The sequence below is a fragment of the Bombina bombina genome, chromosome 5, assembly GCF_027579735.1.
Source record: "Bombina bombina isolate aBomBom1 chromosome 5, aBomBom1.pri, whole genome shotgun sequence".
In the NCBI taxonomy this organism is placed as follows: domain Eukaryota; kingdom Metazoa; phylum Chordata; class Amphibia; order Anura; family Bombinatoridae; genus Bombina; species Bombina bombina.
This window is the reverse complement of record NC_069503.1, coordinates 245,120,093-245,141,800: the sequence shown is the minus strand read 5'-3', so window position 1 is coordinate 245,141,800 and position 21,708 is coordinate 245,120,093. Positions and strand designations below refer to the sequence as shown.

The 21,708-nt window shown below is 36.2% G+C and overlaps 1 protein-coding gene across 1 annotated transcript in view; it reads left to right on the top strand.

The window, feature by feature from the left end:
• MYO3A (myosin IIIA) overlaps positions 1–21,708 on the top strand; it is a 499,205-nt gene that overhangs the window by 116,537 nt on the left and 360,960 nt on the right. Inside the window, 1 exon segment of the mRNA XM_053715695.1 lies at positions 7–72. Within this exon segment, the coding sequence (XP_053571670.1) occupies positions 7–72 (66 nt within the window).

Here is a 21,708-nt window from a genome sequence, read left to right as displayed (position 1 = left end):
TTGCAGGAATCCACCTCCATGTTTGCGCCAGCCAGAGCTTTGGTCAACAGAATTTAATGACTTTATTAGTAGGTGAGTATTGTCATTATTTTTTAACTTCTTAAAGGAAAAACAAAAAGTATTAAAGGGACAGTAAACTTAAAAAATAATGTTATATAATTCTGCACATAGTGCAGAATTATGTAACATTATCTTAACAGCAGCTTTCATTAAGTTCAATGCTGCGATCAGGTGTGCTGTCAAATCACAAGTGCTTTTGAAAACCAAGACCCAATTAGAAGGACCTGGAGAGGAGAGCAGGTGAGTGCGGAATTATATAACATTATTTTTTAAGTTTACCATCCCTTTAATGTATGTTAAAGCAGATCTGTGATTGATAGATAGATAGATAGATAGATAGATAGATATATCCAGGGCTACAGAATTTTGCGGTGTTATACAAATAAGTATATTATTAGTGGTAGTATTATTATAAATGGTTAGATTTAAAAATGAATGGGAAGTTCAGCGCTGAAAACTCTGCCAACCTAGCCTATCTGAAATTACTACCTCCTTCCTAGGTAGTTATTTTGATACTAAAAGATTTAATGTGATCAGATGGCGCTAAAAAGCTGTGGGGGGTTTTAATAGCAAGTCTTTCCTTTCAAGCTAACCTCTAACACACTTGTATAGATACCTTTGTGATAATATCCTTTAATGAATCCTGTTTTAGATGTTATAAAAAAATCCTTTTACCAATGTGATTTCCTAATAATACCTTTATTTAGATGGGATTCTTCTAAATTGTTTGTATACAAATTATAAAAATTAAACCCTTTGTTTAGAAAATAAATTTATTTTCAAATCTATAAATATACACAAAATGAATAAAATACAATTAATACAGTCGTTTCTCATCCACTCTCTCTTTAATTATTCAAATAGTGATAAACATAATCAGTTTCACATCGATATATGCAGTGATACAACATAAAATTATTTCTATAAGAAGCCAATTTATCTACAGATCCTGTGTTAAAAAACAAATATGAAGGACCGGATGTTATTAAACCTCAAGCTGAAACAGTATTCTTATAATAAGCAGTTACGGTGTTATATTGTCTATAATATATAACAACTGTCCCAATATACCATAGACTCATTGCCAATAACGTGTTGTTAGCCCCTCTCTTAATTTTCAATAGGCTTATTCAGCTATGAGAAAAAGTCACTCCTTACAACATAGCGATGGTACTTTTCGGGTAACGTTTATGAGCCTTCTCCACCCTGGCGGCTCTCTTACCTCACCTCACGACCAAAAGTTTCTCTGGGGTGTGAGCTCCGATAGTTTTCCTCCTGTTTGTTGCCGCACCGATGTGCTCCCCTCGTCCGGGTCTTCCCCGGCATGCGTGTTACGTCACCCGGTTACCTGATGATACTTGCGCAAGTATGGGATATCCTATGGTTCCTTAATCTGGCTTGTCAAATCCACTCTACTCTTAAGTACTGGGTACGCAGAGTTAATGGCACTTCTTTGCCAGTTATCCTTTTACTGGCTCAATGATCAGTTGCTTTTATAAGCTTGCATGGTCTGTAAAATAGATCCTTCTTATCGCAGACATATAGTTTCTATGCGTTGCATACAGTTTCCACGCTTCTAGTCAAAAATAGCAAAGAGAGGGGGATACACATGTCTTCACTTACTGCTCATAGTATCATTTAATAGTTAAATTGTATAGGCTTCTCATAATTTATAATTTAAAACTTGTTGTATAAAACAATATATTCTATTTAACAATTACTATTTAGCTTCTATATATCTGGTGTCTATAATCTTAACACATAAACAAGTATATAACAATATTATCCTAAAATTACATGTAATTTTAGGATAATATTGTTATATACTTGTTTATGTGTTAAGACAACACGTTTTAAATTATAAATAATGAGAAGCCTATACAATGTAACTATTAAATGATACTATGAGCAGTAAGTGAAGACATGTGGATCCCCCTCTCTTTGCTATTTTTGACTAGAAGCGTGGAAAGGAAATGAGAAATCAATTAGCGAATCACCTGTGGCCAAGGGGTTTTTAAGTGAGCAGATTGTCAGACACAGTATGTTGAGAAAGCCCTTGAGAGGGGTGAAACGTGTAGAAACTGTGTGTCTGCAATAAGAAGGATCTATTTTACAGACCCTGCAAGCTTATAAAAGCAACTGATCATCGAGCCAGTAAAAGGATAACTGGCGAAGAAGTGCCGTTAACTCTGCGTACCCAGTACTTAAGAGCAGAGTGGATTTGACAAGCCAGATTAAGGAACCATAGGATATCCCATACTTGCGCAAGTATCATCAGGTAACCGGGTGACATCACATGCACGGCGTGGAAGACCCGGACGAAGGGAGCACATCGGTGCGGCAACAAACAGGAGGAAAACTTTACCCTAAAAGTACCATCGCTATGTTGTAAGAAGTGACTTTTTCTCATAGCTGAATAAGCCTATTGAAAATTAAGAGAGGGGCTAACAATACGTTATTGGCAACGAGTCTATGGTATATTGGGACAGTTGTAATATATTTTAGACAATATAACACAGTAACTGCTTATTATAAGAATACTGTTTCAGCTTGAGGGTTAATAACACCCGTCCTTCATATTTGATTTTTAACACAGGATCTGTAGATAAATTGGCTTCTTATAGAAAGAATTTTATGTTGTATCACTGAATATATCGATGTGAAACTGACTAAGTTTATAACTATTTGAATAATTGTATTGTTGAAAGAGAGAGTGGATGAGAAACGACTGTATTAATTGTATTTGATTCATTTTGTGTATATTTATAGATTTGAAAATAAATTTATTTTCTAAACAAAGGGTTTAATTTTTATAATTTGTATACAAACATTTTAGTAGAATCCCATCTAAATAAAGGTATTATTAGGAAATCACATTGGTAAAAGGATTTTTTTATAACATCTAAAACAGGATTCATTAAAGGATATTATCACAAAGGTATCTATACAAGTGTACAAGAGGTTAGCTTGAAAGGAAAGACTTGCTATTAAAAAAACCTACAGCTTTTTAGCGCCATCTGATCACATTAAATCGTTTAGTATAAATGGTTACATAACAAACTGTTATGATTATTTTAGTTTTTTTTTCAAATAACATGAAAATAGGTCAAGTTTTCAGGGAAAGTTTATTGTATTTTCCCAAAAATTGTGAAATTCTTACGGCTAGATTACGAGTTGTGCGTTAGGCTTAAAAAGCAGCGTTTGCCGGTCCCAACGCTGCTTTTTAATGCTCCGCTGGTATTACGAGTCTTGCAGGTACAGGTGTACCGCTCACTTTTTTAGCCAGACTTGGAAATACCGCAAATCCATTTACGTAAATTGCGTATCCTCTTTTTTCAATGGGACTTGCATAGCGCCGGTATTATGAGTCTGCCAAAAAGTGAGTGGTACACCCTATTCTGTCAAGACTGGTACTGCATTTTAAACTAAAGTGCTATAAAGTACACTAACACCCATAAACTACCTATTAACCCCTAAACCGAGGCCCTCCTGCATCGCAAACACTAAAAGAAAATTTTTAACCCCTAATCTGCTGAACTGGACATCGCCGTCACTATAATAAATATATTAACCCCTAAACCGCTGCACTCCCGCCTCGCAAACATTAGTTAAATATTATCAACCCCTAATCTGTCGTCCCTAACATCGCTGACACCTACCTACATTTATTAACCCCTAATCTGCCGCCCCCAACGTCGCTGCCACTATACTAAAGTTATTAACCCCTAAGTCTAACCCTAACCCTAACCCCCCTAACTTAAATATAATTTAAATAAAGCTAAATAAAATTACTAAAATTAACTAAATTATTCCTATTACTTACCTGTAAAATAAACCCTAAGCTAGCTACAATATAACTAATAGTTACATTGTATCTAGCTTAGGGTTTATTTTTATATTACAGGCAAGTTTGTATTTATTTTAACTAGGTAGAATATTTATTAAATAGTTATTAACTATTTAATAAACTACCTAGCTAAAATAAAGACAAATTTAACTGTAAAATAAAACCTAACCTAAGTTAAACTAACACCTAACACTACACCATAATTAAATGAATTCCCTAACTTATATACAATTAAATACAATTAAATAAAATTAGCTAAAGTACATAAAAAAAACAAACACTAAATTACAGAAAATTATAAACAAATTACAAGATTTTTAAACTAATTATACCTAATCTAATCCCCCTAACAAAATAAAAAAGCCCCCTCCAAAATAAAAAAGCCCTACCCTACACTAAATTACAAATAGCCCTTAAAAGGGCCTTTTGTGGGGCATTGCCCCAAAGTAATCAGCTCTTTTACCTGTAAAAATAATTACAAATCCCCCCCAACATTAAAACCCACCACCCACACAACCAACACTACTCTAAAACCCACCCAATACCCCCTTAAAAAACCTAACACTAACCCCTTGAAGATCACCTTACCGGGAAGTCTTCATCCAACCGGGCCAAAGTCCTCAACGAATCCAGCAGAAGTGGTCCTCCAGATGGGCAGAAGTGGTCCTCCAGATGGGCAGCAGTCTTCATCCAGACGGCATCTTCTATCTTCATCCATCCGGCGCGGAGCGGGTCCATCTTCAAGACATCCGACGTGGAGCATCCTCTTCTTTCCACGGCGACTGAAGAATGAAGGTTCCTTTAAGTGACGTCATCCAAGATGGCGTCCCTTAGATTCCGATTGGCTGATAGAATTCTATCAGCCAATCGGAATTAAGGTAGGAAAAATCCTATTGGTTGATGCAATCAGCCAATAGGATTGAACGTCAATCCTATTGGCTGATTGGATCAGCCAATAGGATTGAGCTGGCATTCTATTGGCTGTTCCAATCAGCCAATAGAATGCCAGCTCAATCCTATTGGCTGATCCAATCAGCCAATAGGATTTTTCCTACCTTAATTCCGATTGGCTGATAAAATTCTATCAGCCAATCGGAATCTAAGGGATGCCATCTTGGATGATGTCACTTAAAGGAACTTTCATTCTTCAGTCGCCGTGGAAAGAAGAGGATGCTCCGCTTTGGATGTCTTGAAGATGGACCCGCTCCGCGCCGGATGGATGAAGATAGAAGATGCTGTCTGGATGAAGACTTCTGCCCATCTGGAGGACCACTTCTGCCTGTCTGGAGGACCACTTCTGCCGGATTCGTTGAGGACTTCGGCCCGGTTGGATGAAGACTTCTCCTGGTAAGGTGATCTTCAAGAGGTTAGTGTTAGGTTGTTTTAAGGGAGTATTTGGTGGGTTTTAGAGTAGGGTTGGTTGTGTGGGTGGTGGGTTTTAATGTTGGGGGGGATTTGTAATTATTTTTACAGGTAAAAGAGCTGATTACTTCGGGGCAATGCCCCGCAAAAGGCCCTTTTAAGGGCAATTTGCAATTTAGTGTAGGGTAGGGCTTTTTTATTTTGGGGGCTTAGATTAGGTGTAATTAGTTTAAAAATCTTGCAATTTGTTTATTATTTTCTGTAATTTAGTGGGGATTTTTTGTACTTTAGCTAATTTTATTTAATTGTATTTAATTTAGGGAATTTATTTAATTATAGTGTAGTGTTAGGTGTTAGTGTAACTTAGCTTAGGTTTTATTTTACAGGTAAAGTTGTCGTTATTTTAGTTAGGTAGTTTATTAAATAGTTAATAACTATTTAGTAACTATTCTACCTAGTTAAAATAAACACAAACTTGCCTGTAAAATAAAAATAAACCCTAAACTAGATACAATGTAATTATTAGTTATATTGTAACTAGCTTATGGTTTATTTTACAGGTAAGTATTTAGTTTTAAATAGGAATAATTTAGTTAATTATAGTAATTTTATTTAGATTTATTTAAATTATATTTAAGTTAGGTGGGGGGGGTTAGGGTTAGACTTAGGTTTAGGGGTTAATATGTTTATTATAGTGGCAGCGATGTTAGGGGCGGCAGATTAGTGGTTAATAAGTGTAGGTAGGTTGCGTCTACATTTTGGGCAGCAGATTAGGGGTTAATAAATATAATGTAGGTGTCAGCGATGTTGGGGGCAGCAGATTAGGGGTTTATAAGTATAATGTAGGTGGTGGTTGTATCCGGAATGGCAGATTAGGGGTTAATAATATAATGTAGGTGTCGGCGATGTCGGGAGCAGCAGATTAGGGGTTAATAAGTGTAAGATTAGGGGTGTTTAGACCTGGGGTTAATGTTAGGGTGTTAGGTGTAGACATAAATTTTATTTCCCCATAGGAATCAATAGGGCTGCGTTAGGAGCTAAACGCTGCTTTTTTGCAGGTGTTAGACTTTTTTTCAGCCCGCTCTCTCCGTTGATTCCTATGGGGAAATCGTGCACGAGCACGTTACACCAGCTCACAGCTAAAGTAAGCAGCACTGGTATTGGAGTAATACCAGCACTGTCTGTAAGTGAGCGGTGAGCATAAACTGCTTGTTAGCACCGCATAGCCTCTAACGCAAAACTCGTAATCTAGGTGTTATTCTTTTCATGGTAGATTGTAGGAAATTAAAATATTTGTATCTTATGTTTTTGGATCATATTTTTAAGCATTAATATTTGTTAATAATAGTCTTTTTAATGATTCCTATTTAATAGTTACAGTGTATGTCACATTGGACAGGGAATTTTATGAAATGATAACAATTTAAAAAAAGTTCCAATCAACTTAATTTATCAAATTTTCTTCATTCTCTTGTTATTCTTTTTTGAAGGAGTGTCTGTTCACTACTGTGTGCTAGCTGAACATATAAGGGGAGCCAATGAAAAGAGAAATATATGTGTAGCCACCAATCAGCAGCTAGCTTAGTAGTGCATTGCTGCATCTTTGGAAAGCTACATCTTAATAAAAGTTTAATTTTGAGTTGACATTCCCTTTAACAGTCAATGCATTATTAGTTTATTAGGTTTGCTTACGTTTGTAGGTATTTACTTTGTTAAATATTTATTACATGAAAATGTCTCATGCAAATTTTATGGTGATAATGGTATTTTCTAAAGCAAATAAGTAATCTCCAGTGAGAGTTTTCAAAACAGTGGTCATGCAAAATAGACATTGGCTTTTGTATGTTATGCCCAATTTTACTTTTGTTATCTTTTAAAACCTATGCTACTTTTCTTTAACCTAGGTAATCTTAATAACTTATAAACCAGAATTTACATTTTCTAATAGCATTTTTTGTATGTATATATAGATATAAACTACTGACAACATTTCTACCAAATTCCAAATAAAAATATTCAGCTTGATTACGAGTTTTGCGTTATGAGTGAAAAAGCATCACTATGCTTCATAACGCTGCTTTTTTCCTAACACCGCTATTACAAGTCTTGCAGGTATACGTGTACCGCATATCTTTTTGGCCATCACACAACGTCAGTACTGCACTTTTAAAAAAGTCCTTTATCAATGGGACTTCAATAGCGCCAGTATTACAAGTTTGCCTGGGAGGCAAAAAAGTGAGCGGTACACTCTATAACCACAAGATTCGTACCGCCATCTAAAGTCAGTAGTTATGGGTTTTACGTTGCAAAGCTGTAGCATAAAACTCATAACTAAAGTGTTAAAAAGTACACTAACACCCATAAACTACCTATTAACCCCTAAACCGAGGCCCTCCCGCATTGCAAACACTATAATAAATTAATTAACCCCTAATCTCCAGCTCAGGACATCGCCGGCACTTAAAAAATGTATTAGCCCCTATTCCGCCGCTCCCCGACATCGTCACCACTATAATAAACCTATTAACCCCTAAACTGCCGCCCTCCCGCATCACTACATAAATATATTAACCCCTAAGTCTAAGCCTAACGTAACCCTAACCCTAACACCCCCTAACTTAAATATAATTAAAACAGATCTAAATAAACCTTACAATTATTACCTAAATAACTTCTATTTAAAACTAAATACATACTTACCTGTAAAATAAAACCTAAGCTAGCTACAATATAACTAATAGTTACATTGTAGCTAGCTTAGGTTTTATTTTTATTTCACAGGTAATTTGTATTTATTTTAACTAGGTAGACTAGATAGTAAATAGTTATTAACTATTTACTAACTACCTAGTTAAAATAAATGCAAAGTTACCTGTAAAATAAAACCTAACCTGCCTTAAACTAAAAACTAAGGCCTAGATTACGAGTTTTGCGTTAGAGGCTGTGCGGTGCTAACGAGCAGTTTTGTCTCACCGCTCACTTACCTGCAGCGCTGGTATTACGAGTTTTCAGAAACCCGTCATTAAAAGGCAAGAAGTGAGCGTTGAGCAAAATTTTGCTCATTACCGCACTCCAATACCAGCGTTGCTTAAGTCAGCGGTGAGCTGGTCGTACGTGCTCGTGCACGATTTCCCCATAGGAATCAACGGGGAGAGCCGGCTGAAAAAAAGTCTATCACCTGCAAAAAAGCTGCATAAAACTCCTTAACGCAGCCCCATTGATTCCTATGGGGAAACACATTTTATGTTTACACCTAACACCCTAACATGAACCCCGAGTCTAAACACCCCTAATCTTACACTTATTAACCCCTAATATGCCGCCCCAGCATCGTCGACATCTACATTATAATTATTAACCCCTAATCTGCCACTCCGGACACCGCTGCCACCTACATTATACTTATGAACCCCTAATCTGCTGCCCCCAACATCGCCGACACCTACATACTATTTATTAACCCCTAATCTGCCATCCCCAATGTCGCCGCAACCTACCTACATTTATTAACCCCTAATCTGCCTCCCCCAATGTCGCCGCCACTATATTAAAGTTATTAACCCCTAAGTCGAACACTAACCCTAACACCCCGTAACTTAAATATAATTACAATAAATCTAGATAAAATTACTATCATTAACTAAATTATTCCTATTTAAAACTAAATACTTACCTATCAAATAAACCCTAAGCTAGCTACAATATAACTAATAGTTACATTGTAGCTAGCTTATGGTTTATTTTTATTTTACAGGCAAGTTTGTATTTATTTTAACTAGATAGAATATTTTTTAAATAGTATTTAACTATTTAATAACTACCTAGCTAAAATACAAATTTACCTGTAAAATAAAACTTAACCTAAGTTACAATAATACCTAACACTACACTATAATTAAATAAATTAAATTAAATACAATTACCTAAATTAAATTAGCTAAAGTACAAAAACCCCCCACTAAATTACAGATAATAATAAACAAATTACAGATATTTAAACTAATTACACCTAATCTAATAGCCCTATTAAAATAAAAAAGCCCCCCCAAAATAAAAAAAAACCCTAGCCTAAACTAAACTACCAATAGCCCTTAAAAGGGCCTTTTGTGGGGCATTGCCCCAAAGTAATCAGCTCTTTTACCTGTAAAAAAAAAAATACAAACAACCCCCCCAACAGTAAAACCCACCACACAAACAACCAACCCCCCAAATAAAATACTATCTAAAAAAACCTAAGCTCCCCATTGCCCTGAAAAGGGTGATTGGGTGATTGGATCAGCCAATAGGATGAAAGCTCAATCCTATTGACTGATTGCAACAGCCAATAGGATTTTTTCACCTTTAATTCCTATTGGCTGATAGAATTCTATCGGAATGTAAGGGACGCCATCTTGGATAAAAGCACTTAGAGGGAAACTTCATTCTACAGCGACCATCGGAAGAAGAGGATGCTCCGCACCAGTTTTCTTGAAGATGGACCCGCTCCCCGCCAGATGGATGAAGATAGAAGATGCCATCTGGATGAAGACTTCTGCCTGCTTGGATGAAGACTTCTGCCGCCTGGATGAGAATGGATGTCCGGTCTTCGAAAACTGTAAGTGGATCGTCGGGGGTTAGTGTTAGGTTTTTTTAAGGGTTTATTGGCTGGGTTTTATTTTTAGAGTAGGGTTTTGGGCAATGTAAGAGAGCTAAATGCCCTTTTAAGGGCAATGCCCATCCAAATGCCATTTTCAGGGCAATGGTTAGCTTAGGTTTATTTAGATAGGTTTTTATTTGGGGTGATTGGTTGGGTGGTGGGTTTTACTGTTGGGGGGTTGTTTGTATTTTTTTTTTACAGATAAAAGAGCTGATTTTTTTGGGGCAATGCCCCGCAAAAGGCCCTTTTAAGGGCTATTGGCAGTTTAGAGTAGGCTAGGGGTTTATTTATTTTGGGGGGACTTTTTTATTTTGATAGGGCTATTAGATTAGGAGTAATTCATTTTTATTTTGGATAATTTCATTTTTTATTTTGTGTAATTTTGTGTTTATTTTTTTTGTAATTTAGGTAATTGTATTTGATTAATTTAATTTTTTTATTTTATTGTAATTGTAATGTTAGTTTTTAGTGTAAGGCAGGTTAGGTTTTATTTTACAGGTAACTTTGTATTTATTTTAACTAGGTAGTTAGTAAATAGTTAATAACTATTTACTAACTAGTCTACCTAGTTAAAATAAATACAAACTTACCTGTGAAATATAAATAAAACCTAAGCTAGCTACAATGTTACTATTAGTTATATTGTAGCTAGCTTAGGTTTTATTTTACAGGTAAGTATGTATTTAGTTTTAAATAGGTTATTTAGGTAATAATTGTAAGTTTTATTTAGATTTATTTTAATTATATTTAAGTAGGGGGTGTTAGTGTTAGGTTCAGGGTTATGTTAGGGTTAGACTTATGCTTAGGGTTAGGGTTACGTTAGGGTTAGGTTTAGGGGTTAATATATTTTTTTACTGTTAGTAATGTGGGGGGGCCAGAGGTTTAGGGGTTAATAACTTTAGTATAGTGGCGCCGACATTGGGGGCGGCAGATTAGGGGCTAATAATTGTAGGTATGTGGCGGCGATGTTCGGGCCAGCAGATTAGGGGTTAATAACTGTAATGTAGGTGGCGGTGATGTTAAGGGCGGCAGATTAGGGGTTAATAAGTGTTTTTGGGGGGGCGATGTTCGGACCAGCAGATTAGGGGTTAATAACTGTAATGTAGGTTGTGGCGATGTTAGGGGCAGCAGATTAGGGGTTAATAACTGTATGTAGGTGACGGCGATATCGGGGGCTGCAGATTAGGGGTTAATAACTGTAATGTAGGTGGTGGCGATGTTAGGGCCAGCAGATTAGTGGTGTTTAGACATGTTTTTTATGTTAGGGTGTTAGGTTTAAACATAACTGTTTCTTTCCCCAGAGACATCAATGGGGCTGCGTTACATAGCTTTTGTTTCCGCAATCGCAGGTGTTAGGCTTTTTTTTAGCCGATTCTCCCCATTGATGTCTATGGGGAAATCGTGCACGAGCACGTCAAAACACTGCTTGTATTTGGGTGAGGTATGGAGCTCAACACCACCATATCACCCGCAACAAGCCGGGTTTTACAAAACCTGTAATAGCAGCGCTAAAGGGAGGTGAAATACCTCCACTTTTGTGGCGGTCATTAATTTCCCTATAGCGATCAAAACTCGTAATCTAGCTGATTGTTATTTAGAGCATTTATTTGCAGAAAATGACAACTGGTCAAAATAACAAAAAAGATGCAATATTTTCAGACCTTGTTTAAAGCAAAGAAAACAAGTTCATATTCATCTTTAAACAACACAATACTAATGTTTTAACTTAGCAAGAATGCCAAATTCAATATTTGGTGGAATTACCTTGATTTTCAATCATAGCTTTCATGCATCTTGGCATGTTCTCCAGTCTTTCACATTGCTGTTGGGTGACTTTATGCCACTCCTGGTGAAAATATTCAAGCAACTTTGTTTGATAGCTTGTGACCATCCTCCTTCCTCTTGATTACATTCCTGAGGTTTTCAGTGGGGTTCAAGTTTGAGATTGGGCTGGCTATAAAGCAACCCCTGATCATCAGCGATCCTCCACCACATTTCCCAAAAGGTGCAACACACTTTGGCTTGTACACCGCTCCAGGTCTCCTTCTAACAATTAGACAACCAGTTGTTAGTTGAAAAGTAGACTCATCAGAGAAGATGACCTGGAATTGTGCAGATGTATCTTTGCAAAGGATTCATGAATCAAGCCACATACAAGATTACCCTGCTCTGACAATGTTCCCCAACTCTGAGGATTGTTTTTTCCAGCAGATCAATTCTCTATGCCACATAGCCAAGTCAATCATGGTGTGAATGGAGGATCACCAGATCATGACCATCCCAATGTCCAGACCTTAACCCCATTGAAAACCTACATTATATTATTAACCCCTAATCTGCCATTCCGGACACCGCCGCCACCTACATTATACTTATAAACCCCTAATCTGCTGCCCCCAACATCGCCGACACCTACATTATATTTATTAACCCCTAATCTGCCGCCCAAAATGTCGACGCAACCTACCTACACTTATTAACTCCTAATCTGCCGCCCCCAACGTCGCTGCCATTATAAAAAACATATTAACCCCTAAACCTAAGTCTAACCCTAACCCCCCCTAACTTAAATATAATTTAAATAAATCTAAATAAAATTACTATAATTAACTAAATTATTCTTATTTAAAACTAAATACTTACCTGTAAAATAAACCATAAGCTAGTTACAATATAACTAATAATTACATTGTATCTAGTTTAGGGTTTATTTTTATTTTACAGGCAAGTTTGTATTTATTTTAACTAGGTAGAATAGTTACTAAATAGTTATTAACTATTTAATAAACTACCTAGCTAAAATAAAGACAAATTTACCTATAAAATAAAACCTAACCTAAGTTACACTAACACCTAACACTACTCTATAATTAAATAAATTCCCTAAATTAAATACAATTAAATAAAATTAGCTAAAGTACAAAAAAAAAACCCCACTAAATTACAGAAAATAATAAACAAATTACAAGATTTTTAAACTAATTACACCTAATCTAATCCCCCTAACAAAATAAAAAAAGCCCCCCCAAAATAAAAAAGCCCTACCCTACACTAAATTGCAAATTGCCCTTAAAAGGGCCTTTTGCGGGGCATTGCCCCGAACTAATCAGCTCTTTTACCTGTAAAAATAATTACAAATAACTAATAGTTACATTGTAGCTAGCTTAGGTTTTATTTTTGTTTCACAGGTAAGTTTGTATTTATTTTAACTAGGCAGACTAGTTAGTAAATAGTTATTAACTATTTACTAACTACCTAGTTAAAATAAATGCAAAGTTACCTGTAAAATAAAACCTAACCTGCCTTAAACTAAAAACGAAGGCCTAGATTACGAGTTTTGCGTTAGAGGCTGTGCGGTGCTAACGAGCAGTTTTGTCTCACCGCTCACTTACCTGCAGCGCTGGTATTACGAGTTTTCAGAAACCCGTTGTTAAAAGGCAAGAAGTTAGCGTTGAGCAAAATTTTGCTCATTACTGCACTCCAATACCAGCGTTGCTTAAGTCAGCGGTGAGCTGGTCGTACGTGCTCGTGCACAATTTCCCCATAAGAATCAACGGGGAGAACCGGCTTAAAAAAAGTCTATCACCTGCAAAAAAGCAGCATAAAACTCCTTAACGCAGCCCCATTGATTCCTATGGGGAAACACATTTTATGTTTACACTCTAACATGAACCCCGAGTCTAAACACCCCTAATCTTACACTTATTAACCCCTAATATGCCACCCCGGCACCGTCGACACCTACATTATAATTATTAACCCCTAATCTGCCGCTCCGGACACTGCTGCCACCTACATTATACTTATGAACCCCTAATCTGCTGCCCCCAACATCGCCAACACCTACATACTATTTATTAACCCCTAATCTGCCGCCCCCAATGTCGCCGCAACCTACCTACATTTATTAACCCCTAATCTGCCTCCCCAATGTCGCCGCCACTATATTAAAGTTATTAACTCCTAAGTCTAACCCTAACCCTAACACCCCGTAACTTAAATATAATTACAATAAATATAAATAAAATTACTATCATTAACTAAATTATTCCTATTTAAAACTAAATACTTCAAACGAAAGAAAAGAGAGAGACTAAATAGCACTACTATCCGGTGTCCTTGAGATGCTCTATAATAATTGAGGCAGGTAATTAACCTTGCTATAATATTAGAGTTAGGTGCTGTGTACTTTTTTGTACTACAAAAGAGAGGTTGATTCAATACAAGGATTGAAGCGTGTACACTTATTAGCACTCACATCTCGTGGTGATGTGGCTTTAAATTTAGAACCTCTAGTGCCAAAAGGGGGGACGGTCTGTGCCGTAAAAATAAAATATAACCTTTATTAGGATTATTAAAAAAGATTCCACAAAACAAACATAAACATATGTGAATTAAAAACACTTAATGTTGAGGAGGATAATATCAAGAGGATATAGATGCTAAACGTAGCTGTCTGTAAGGAGAGTTATCTCCAGGCTTATGATTAGGGGTATTCCTGGTTCCCTGGATGTCTCCTGGTTATAGCTACTGCTGTATGTGATATATAATGCTTGTGAAAATAATGGTACTATTTCCTGGTTCAAATATTGTAATTATTCATGGTCTCAAAAATCTTTTGAAAATAAATTTATTTTGCAGTATAGTACCTATAACTATAATTGTATATGCATGTGCTTTTGGTTCTTTGATATTAATGCTGCTAAAGCAGTGATATTATTAATGCATAGCACTAGTTATTGTGATACTGTTGAATTATCACTTTCTGGACATATAGTTGCTATCGTGAGCTTGTTATATACCTCCCATTTCGAAGGGTTAATTTGGCTAAGTTCTTAATACAGATAAGATAACCTATTGAATTTGCGTAACTAAAAGGTATGCCCTAATAGTATTAGGTATGTAATTTTCCGTTATTTAACATAAATATATAGCTATTATAGGGCTGTATGCAATTTTCAACGTTGATACAAATGTTACTATTAGAACATAGCGTTATACAAGTCCACACAGTGTGAATTGTATCCAGATTATTGGTCTATGTTTTTATGGAGGTATTTGTTGTTTATCCCCCAGTATTTTATACTCTGCGTTATGCAGATTAACACAATGTCAATTTGTATTCGGATTATTCCGATTGTTAGGCTATGTTTCTCTGAGGGTATTTAGCGCATATTCCCTGGTGCTTGGTGCCAACAATATCAAGTATTTCAATGCTATGGATATCTTGCACTGATATCAGCAATTGTGCTGCTATTAGCTAGAACTTTAGTACAATTAGTCTTTTAATTTAATAATGCACTCATTCATTCATCATTCGTACTCAAATGCCCAAGAGCTGCACAAAGTCAGCAACTATTAGTTAAATCCCATTAGCATAACTTGCTATAATCGTAAGATATACTACGGTTAGCTTTATATTTTTAGTTAGTTCAATATTTTCATTTATGTGGCGGTCCACCTTACATTCATGCACTTGGCTTGCTAGCCGTTCTATAATGCTTAGGTGTAGGCTAGTCACTATAGTAGTTTTCTAGTGAGCTAAACTATATTGATGTCCTCTAAAACGTAATATACATAACTTCAACCTTTTTACTTATAACTTGGCAGTGCCCCTTCCGTAATTATAACGCTAAGGTTTCAGTGGTGTAACTAAATACTATATCCTGATTTCAACATTAGCAGTTAAAAAAGTTTGGCTTAAAGCCTAACAACATATTCAAAGCCCTGACATGTTTCGCCACCAACGTGGCTTTCTCAAAGGGTACGGCGTGGCGTTTGGCGTGGTCTCTTATAGACTCTGGTCCAACCCTTTGTGGTGACGTCACGTCCTATCAGATTCATTGTACTTTGTGAACCAATGAGAATGGTTCTAACATTATGACCAACCAATAGCCTTTTGCTGATTGGCTCAATATCGATGTCATTGTTTTGGAGAGTGTCAGAATATTATTCTAATCTGAATGTTTATTCTATGCATTTATATAGAATTTTCTGACTTCGTTTATATTGCAGGAAGTATAAACGATTGGTTAATTCAATCATTTGTCTGATTACCCTCAAAACATTCTTGGAGTGCAGTATGTATATGTATATTTCTGGTGATATATAGTATTACAAATATTCTATTATCACTATATCGATGTTATGCTCATGGGTCTTATGTCAAGATGTGTTGTTAAATTAAGTAGTCATTCTTGTTGCTTATTATAAATGAGTGGAAAATACTATGCATGCCATTTAGATATTATGTTCCTAATAGCCGGTATTCTTATTTTTTACATTTTTTACAGGGTCATAGAAGAAATGGGTATTTAAGTGTAACATAAATAAATGCTGGTGGATAGTAATTTCGTCAGGATCTAAGTGATGTCAGTATATTTATGAAAATCTTAGCAGTGCTATCCAAATAATATATATAAGTTTATGGCAGGGTTATAAACACAATACAAAGAAATAGAAACCCTTATCAACCATGCACCTACTAGACCATACAATTAATATAAATATCTGAATTCTTTTATTTAGTTAATATCCATAAACATATTGAACTATATTTGCAATAAAAGGAAACTAAATAAAAGTTTATATGCGTTAGAACCAACTCTTAAGATATGCTATTCTTCTTACAAAACCCAGAACAATATACCTTCACAATTCAGCCTTATTTATTTAACACAATGGGACTAAAAACCTTTAACATCCAAGCAATACAATTCTAAACAGTGTTTATAAAACAATAGGATAAAATATATATTCTGCTATTTAACTGCAATTTATCCTAATACAAAATTAACCGACAATATCAGAACTTGTATAGATGAGTTACTTAGCCAATTCAGACACAGATTTGAACAATACCTAGGCTTATAACTACCAATTTAAAATACAATATACTTCACCAATTTTGAACCAATTCGTAGCGGTCTTTAGGTCATCTCATTTGAAAGAAGGTTTTTGCACAAATCAAGGATAAGTTTTAAGCTCCTTGCTGAAGTGAACTTTTTTTTTTTTCAGGTATATCGCAGCCAAAATCAGATCACTAATTTTCAACAAGTTACAGACAACTCTCCCTTGTGCATTCAACACTCCCATTATATAATCATTGATGACATCATGTGGGTGGCACTACGGGAGCTGACCTTCCCATTGGTTATCTGGGAAGTCTAAATCGGATTGGCCCTTGGAAATTTCATTTTTAACAGCCAGAAAGAACCTTCTGGCTGTAGTTCTCGCAACATAACACCAGGTGGCAGCATACAGTACAACATAGCAATACAATACAGCATTTCTGACATTTTTAAGCAAGTTAATTTTTTTTTTTATAAAATGGTTATTTAATCAGATCACACTCTCTGCATTAATCATATATAACCCCAATTACAGATGGTTAATATTAGGTTATTTTTTCTGATTATTCTGATACCAAATATGTTATATTATTAACATTTTATTATATTAAGGTAATTTAATACTGCTAATTAGTAGCTTAAAATGCATTACAATTTTATCGGTATCCTGGCATTTATATGTGAATAATAGCTTATTTTTAATTCAGTATTGTACTGTATTCCAAGTGAATCCTGTCTATGTAGATCTGAAATAAGAAAATAAATGTTAATAATCACTTCTCTTCAGGTCCATAAACATCTATTCATGTTTTTAAACACACAGAGGCTAAGTAAGATCTTTTGTGTTTTCAAAACATATACATCATTTCTATGTATATCTGAATTTATTTCCTATATAAATATCCCCTGCAGCAATCATCCACCTAATACAATGTGCTTAATTTTAATATATATATATCATGAATCATACTGTAAGTCATTTGTCTTCACTGTATTATCCTAACATTCTAACTTTTCAGTAACTTCAGTTGCCAGACTTTTTGTCTCATACTCCCCACATGGGGTCAATCCATGAGGAGTTGTAAGAGTCTTTAAAACAGCATATTTCCTGTTTAGCCAGCAGTGCAGATGAGTATTTGATTTTATTTGTGTCACCTTCCCCCAAGAGGGGTTTTTGCAGTAAGTCTTCAAATAGAGATTCAGTGAGATAGAACTGTTGTATCACACGTGTCAAATTCCAAAGGGGTCCTTGAACACATTCTTTTCTCACCTCACCAAATGTTCTGAGGTTATAAAAATCTGCATATATAGTCAAATGAATAGGGTCACTGAGCTATTTCCTTTAGAAAAGAAATGTTTGTGTTTCAAAAAGGCTCTACTGATCGTCAATCCTGATAGACGTGTATTAGAAGCTGTGTTCAACAAACTCATGTTTAATTAATCCTGAGTTCTCATCTAACATATACAGTGTATAAAATATACATATATATATATATATATATATATGTACACATATGTAATATTCATCATAATATTCATATACTCTGACATAAATCCCCCTTCCAACTTCAAATAGATGTAGGACACATGTATTTGAATTGGCTTAAAGTCAGTGGTATTTGATGAGGATCAACCGTATACCTCATAGACAGTCTCTTATGAAGAAAGTTTGTTATTTTGAGCTTTCATGTTTATCAGTTAGGCATCTTTAAATTACAGTATGTCTTTAATGCATTTGGGGATATGACACTTCATTCTCCCTCTATGACTTGTAGTTGGGACCTGGGATGACATGCCCGCAGTTGATTTATATGTACCCATTTATCTATGAAACCTTCATTTTTGGGGATCCGTATTTTATAGGCCACTGGAGATATTTTGTCAGTAATGACAAAAGGACCTTTCCATGAGGGAAGAAATTTCTTCTCCCTAACCTGATCTCTTCCAAAGTTATAAAGATAAACTTTATCATTTATTTCATATTCCTTTTTGGATGTTTTGAGATCATAATAGGTTTTAGTGGCAGTTGCGGCTCTTTCTAAATTCCTTTGAGCAAATGCAAAGGCATGTTGCAGGTGTCTCCTTAGGTTTTCCACATATTGATGTGTATTGGCAGCGTTTATCAAATTTTGGTCTGATGTACGGTACAGCAGATGCTGAGGTAGAACCATTCTTCTACCAGTCATCAGCTCAAAAGGTGACATCTTGGTAGCACTACTTGGAGTTGCTCTTAATGCCATTAAGACTAGAGGTAGTTTTATATCCCAGTCTTTACCTGTTTCACTCACAAACTTTTTGAGGATTTTAACAATGGATTGGTTGTAACGCTCTACACCACCACTTGAGGCAGCTCTATAAGCAATATGGAGCTTTCTTTTAACCCCTAGTATTTTCCACATTTTTGTCATCACTTCGCTAGTGAAGTGGGTCCCCCGATCTGATTCGATTCTTTGGGGCAAACCAAATCTGGAAAATACATGGTTGATGAGCAATGCTGCACATGTTTCAGCACTATTGTTAGGTGCACTAATGCACTCTACCCATTTAGTGAACAGGCATGTCACTGTTAACATGTACTTGTTACCTCTTGATGACCTTGTTACCGGACCAATAAAATCAATTTGTATATCTGACCATGGCATTACCATCCCCCTTTTCTGCAATGGCGCTCTATGCGTTGGGGCAGTGGGTTGGAACTGTGGACAGATTAAACACCCTTGACAGTAGGTTTGAACATCTTTCAACATGTGTGGCCAAAAAGCGTAGTCACGCAATATTTCGTACGTGAGTTTGGCACCGCGATGACCAGATGTGGGAGCATCATGGGCATGTTGAAGCATTAGACCTCTGAACTTGGTGGGTACTACCCACTGCTGGATGCCAGTTTTGGAGGTTCTAATTAACAAACCATCCTGTAACTTGAATTGTGATCTAGATTTCATTAAGATTCTAAGATCTTCTTTGCCAATGCAATCATCTTTTGAGATGGGGTTGCTTTCAGGATCTTCTATGTGTTTATAGAAGATGCCTATAATGGGGTCTTCTTTTTGACTAGTGATCAGGTCCTCACTAGGAGAATCCTGACTCCATTGTACCAAATTAGGCTCACTCTGTTGTTTTGCCTGGTTTCTGGTAATGGCTTCTACCTGAATTGCACCCATTAAGTGGTCAATATTAAGGAGTTCTCCAGTTATGGCTCCTTGTTTGGCTAATGAATCCGCAAGGTCATTGCCTTCCTTATCCGGACCTAGAATTCTGGAATGACCCTTGGTCTTTTTCCAGTGTATGGTTAAATCATTGGATACTACCAGATTATCAATCTCGCAGAACAATTTGCCATGCTTGACTGGTTTGTTATTGCTTTTCTGCATGCCATTTCTTTTCCAAGTTGGCAGGTATTCAACAAAACTGTCACGCACATAATTTGAGTCAGTTATGATCACAAATTCATGAATACCATGTTCAATAGCCATTTCAATGGTTTTGAAAACAGCAGTTAGTTCTGCAACTTGACTGGATCTTGGTCCAATGTTGAAACCTACAGATATATTTGAGAATCCATTTGCCCCAGTTATACCAATGCCAGCGACTAGTCTGCGCTCATTATCAATAGTGGCATGGTAAGAACAACCATCAACATATACCCAAGGTAATGTTTGACAATGGTCTTCATTGTACATTTTATATGGGGAAAGCAATTGTTCTTCCAGAAAATCATCTTCTGATAATTTTTCCCCAGGATCTCTAGCAGTACAGTCGTGGAGCTCAGCAAGCCCTTGTGCGACTGGATTCTTTTTATTCTGCTTGTAGCGAATTTCTAAGGGCCAGCCTTGTAAGGAAAGAGTCCACGCTGTTATGCGGCTATTAGACAAATTCCCATCTCTTATTCTCTCACTTTGCAAATATAGCAAAGGCTGGTGGGCCGTTTCTACAATAATTTTCTCGCCCTGTATATAGCTGCGGAAATTTTGTAGAGCCCATACAGTAGATAAGAGGGCTTTTTCGCAATCGTTAAACTTTATTTCTACTGGGGATAGATTTTTGCTCGCATAAGCAATGGCTTTGTTCAAATTATCATGCTTTTGGTATAACACAGCACTCATGCTTATATCTGTGTAACCTGTCTCTAAGAAGAAAGGTTTACCACCTTCAGGGTACGCTAAGCAAGGTGCTTGAGTGAGTTTTCTCTTCAGCTCTCTGATGGCTGTCTCTTGAGACTCACCCCAGTGCCATTTCACATCTTTCTTTAGAAGAAGTAGTAGTGGTTTAGCTAATTCCGCATAATTATCAATGAATTTGCGAGAATAATTCGTCATACCCAGGAATGATCTCAATTCCTTTAAGTTAGTTGGGTTTTTAGAATTCACTATAGCTTCCACCTTTTTCTTCTGGGGATTTAATCCGTCAGAGGTAACTTCATGTCCCAAGAAGTTTACACGAGTGCGGCACCATTGAGCTTTTTGCAGGGATAATTTGACACCTGCCCTTTTAAGTTGGCTGAGGACGTGTTTAAGCTCTACGATGTGTTTTTCAAAGTCTGTGCTTTTGATTAAAACATCATCAACATAAGATAAGGTCCCCCTTTCCAGTGCGTCAGGCATAGCCTTATGCATGAATACAGCAAATTCATGTCCAGAATTTATGTATCCAAATGGAAGTCTCTGGAATGCATACTGAATCTTTTGGAAGGAGAATGCTAGCTTATATTGGTCCTCTTCATGTACCTTTATGGTCCAATATCCCTGTGCACAATCAATGGCAGTGAATATTTTGGATCCCTGCATTTGTGCTAGGCACTGGTCAATGTATGGTACAGGCCAGCCAGACATGTATACTCGTTTGTTTAGCTGTCTTAAGTCAGCACACAAACGCCATTGTCCATTGGGCTTAAGGACACCTAGAATAGGATTATTATAAGAGCTGTGCACCTGTCTGATAATACCTCTTTCTTC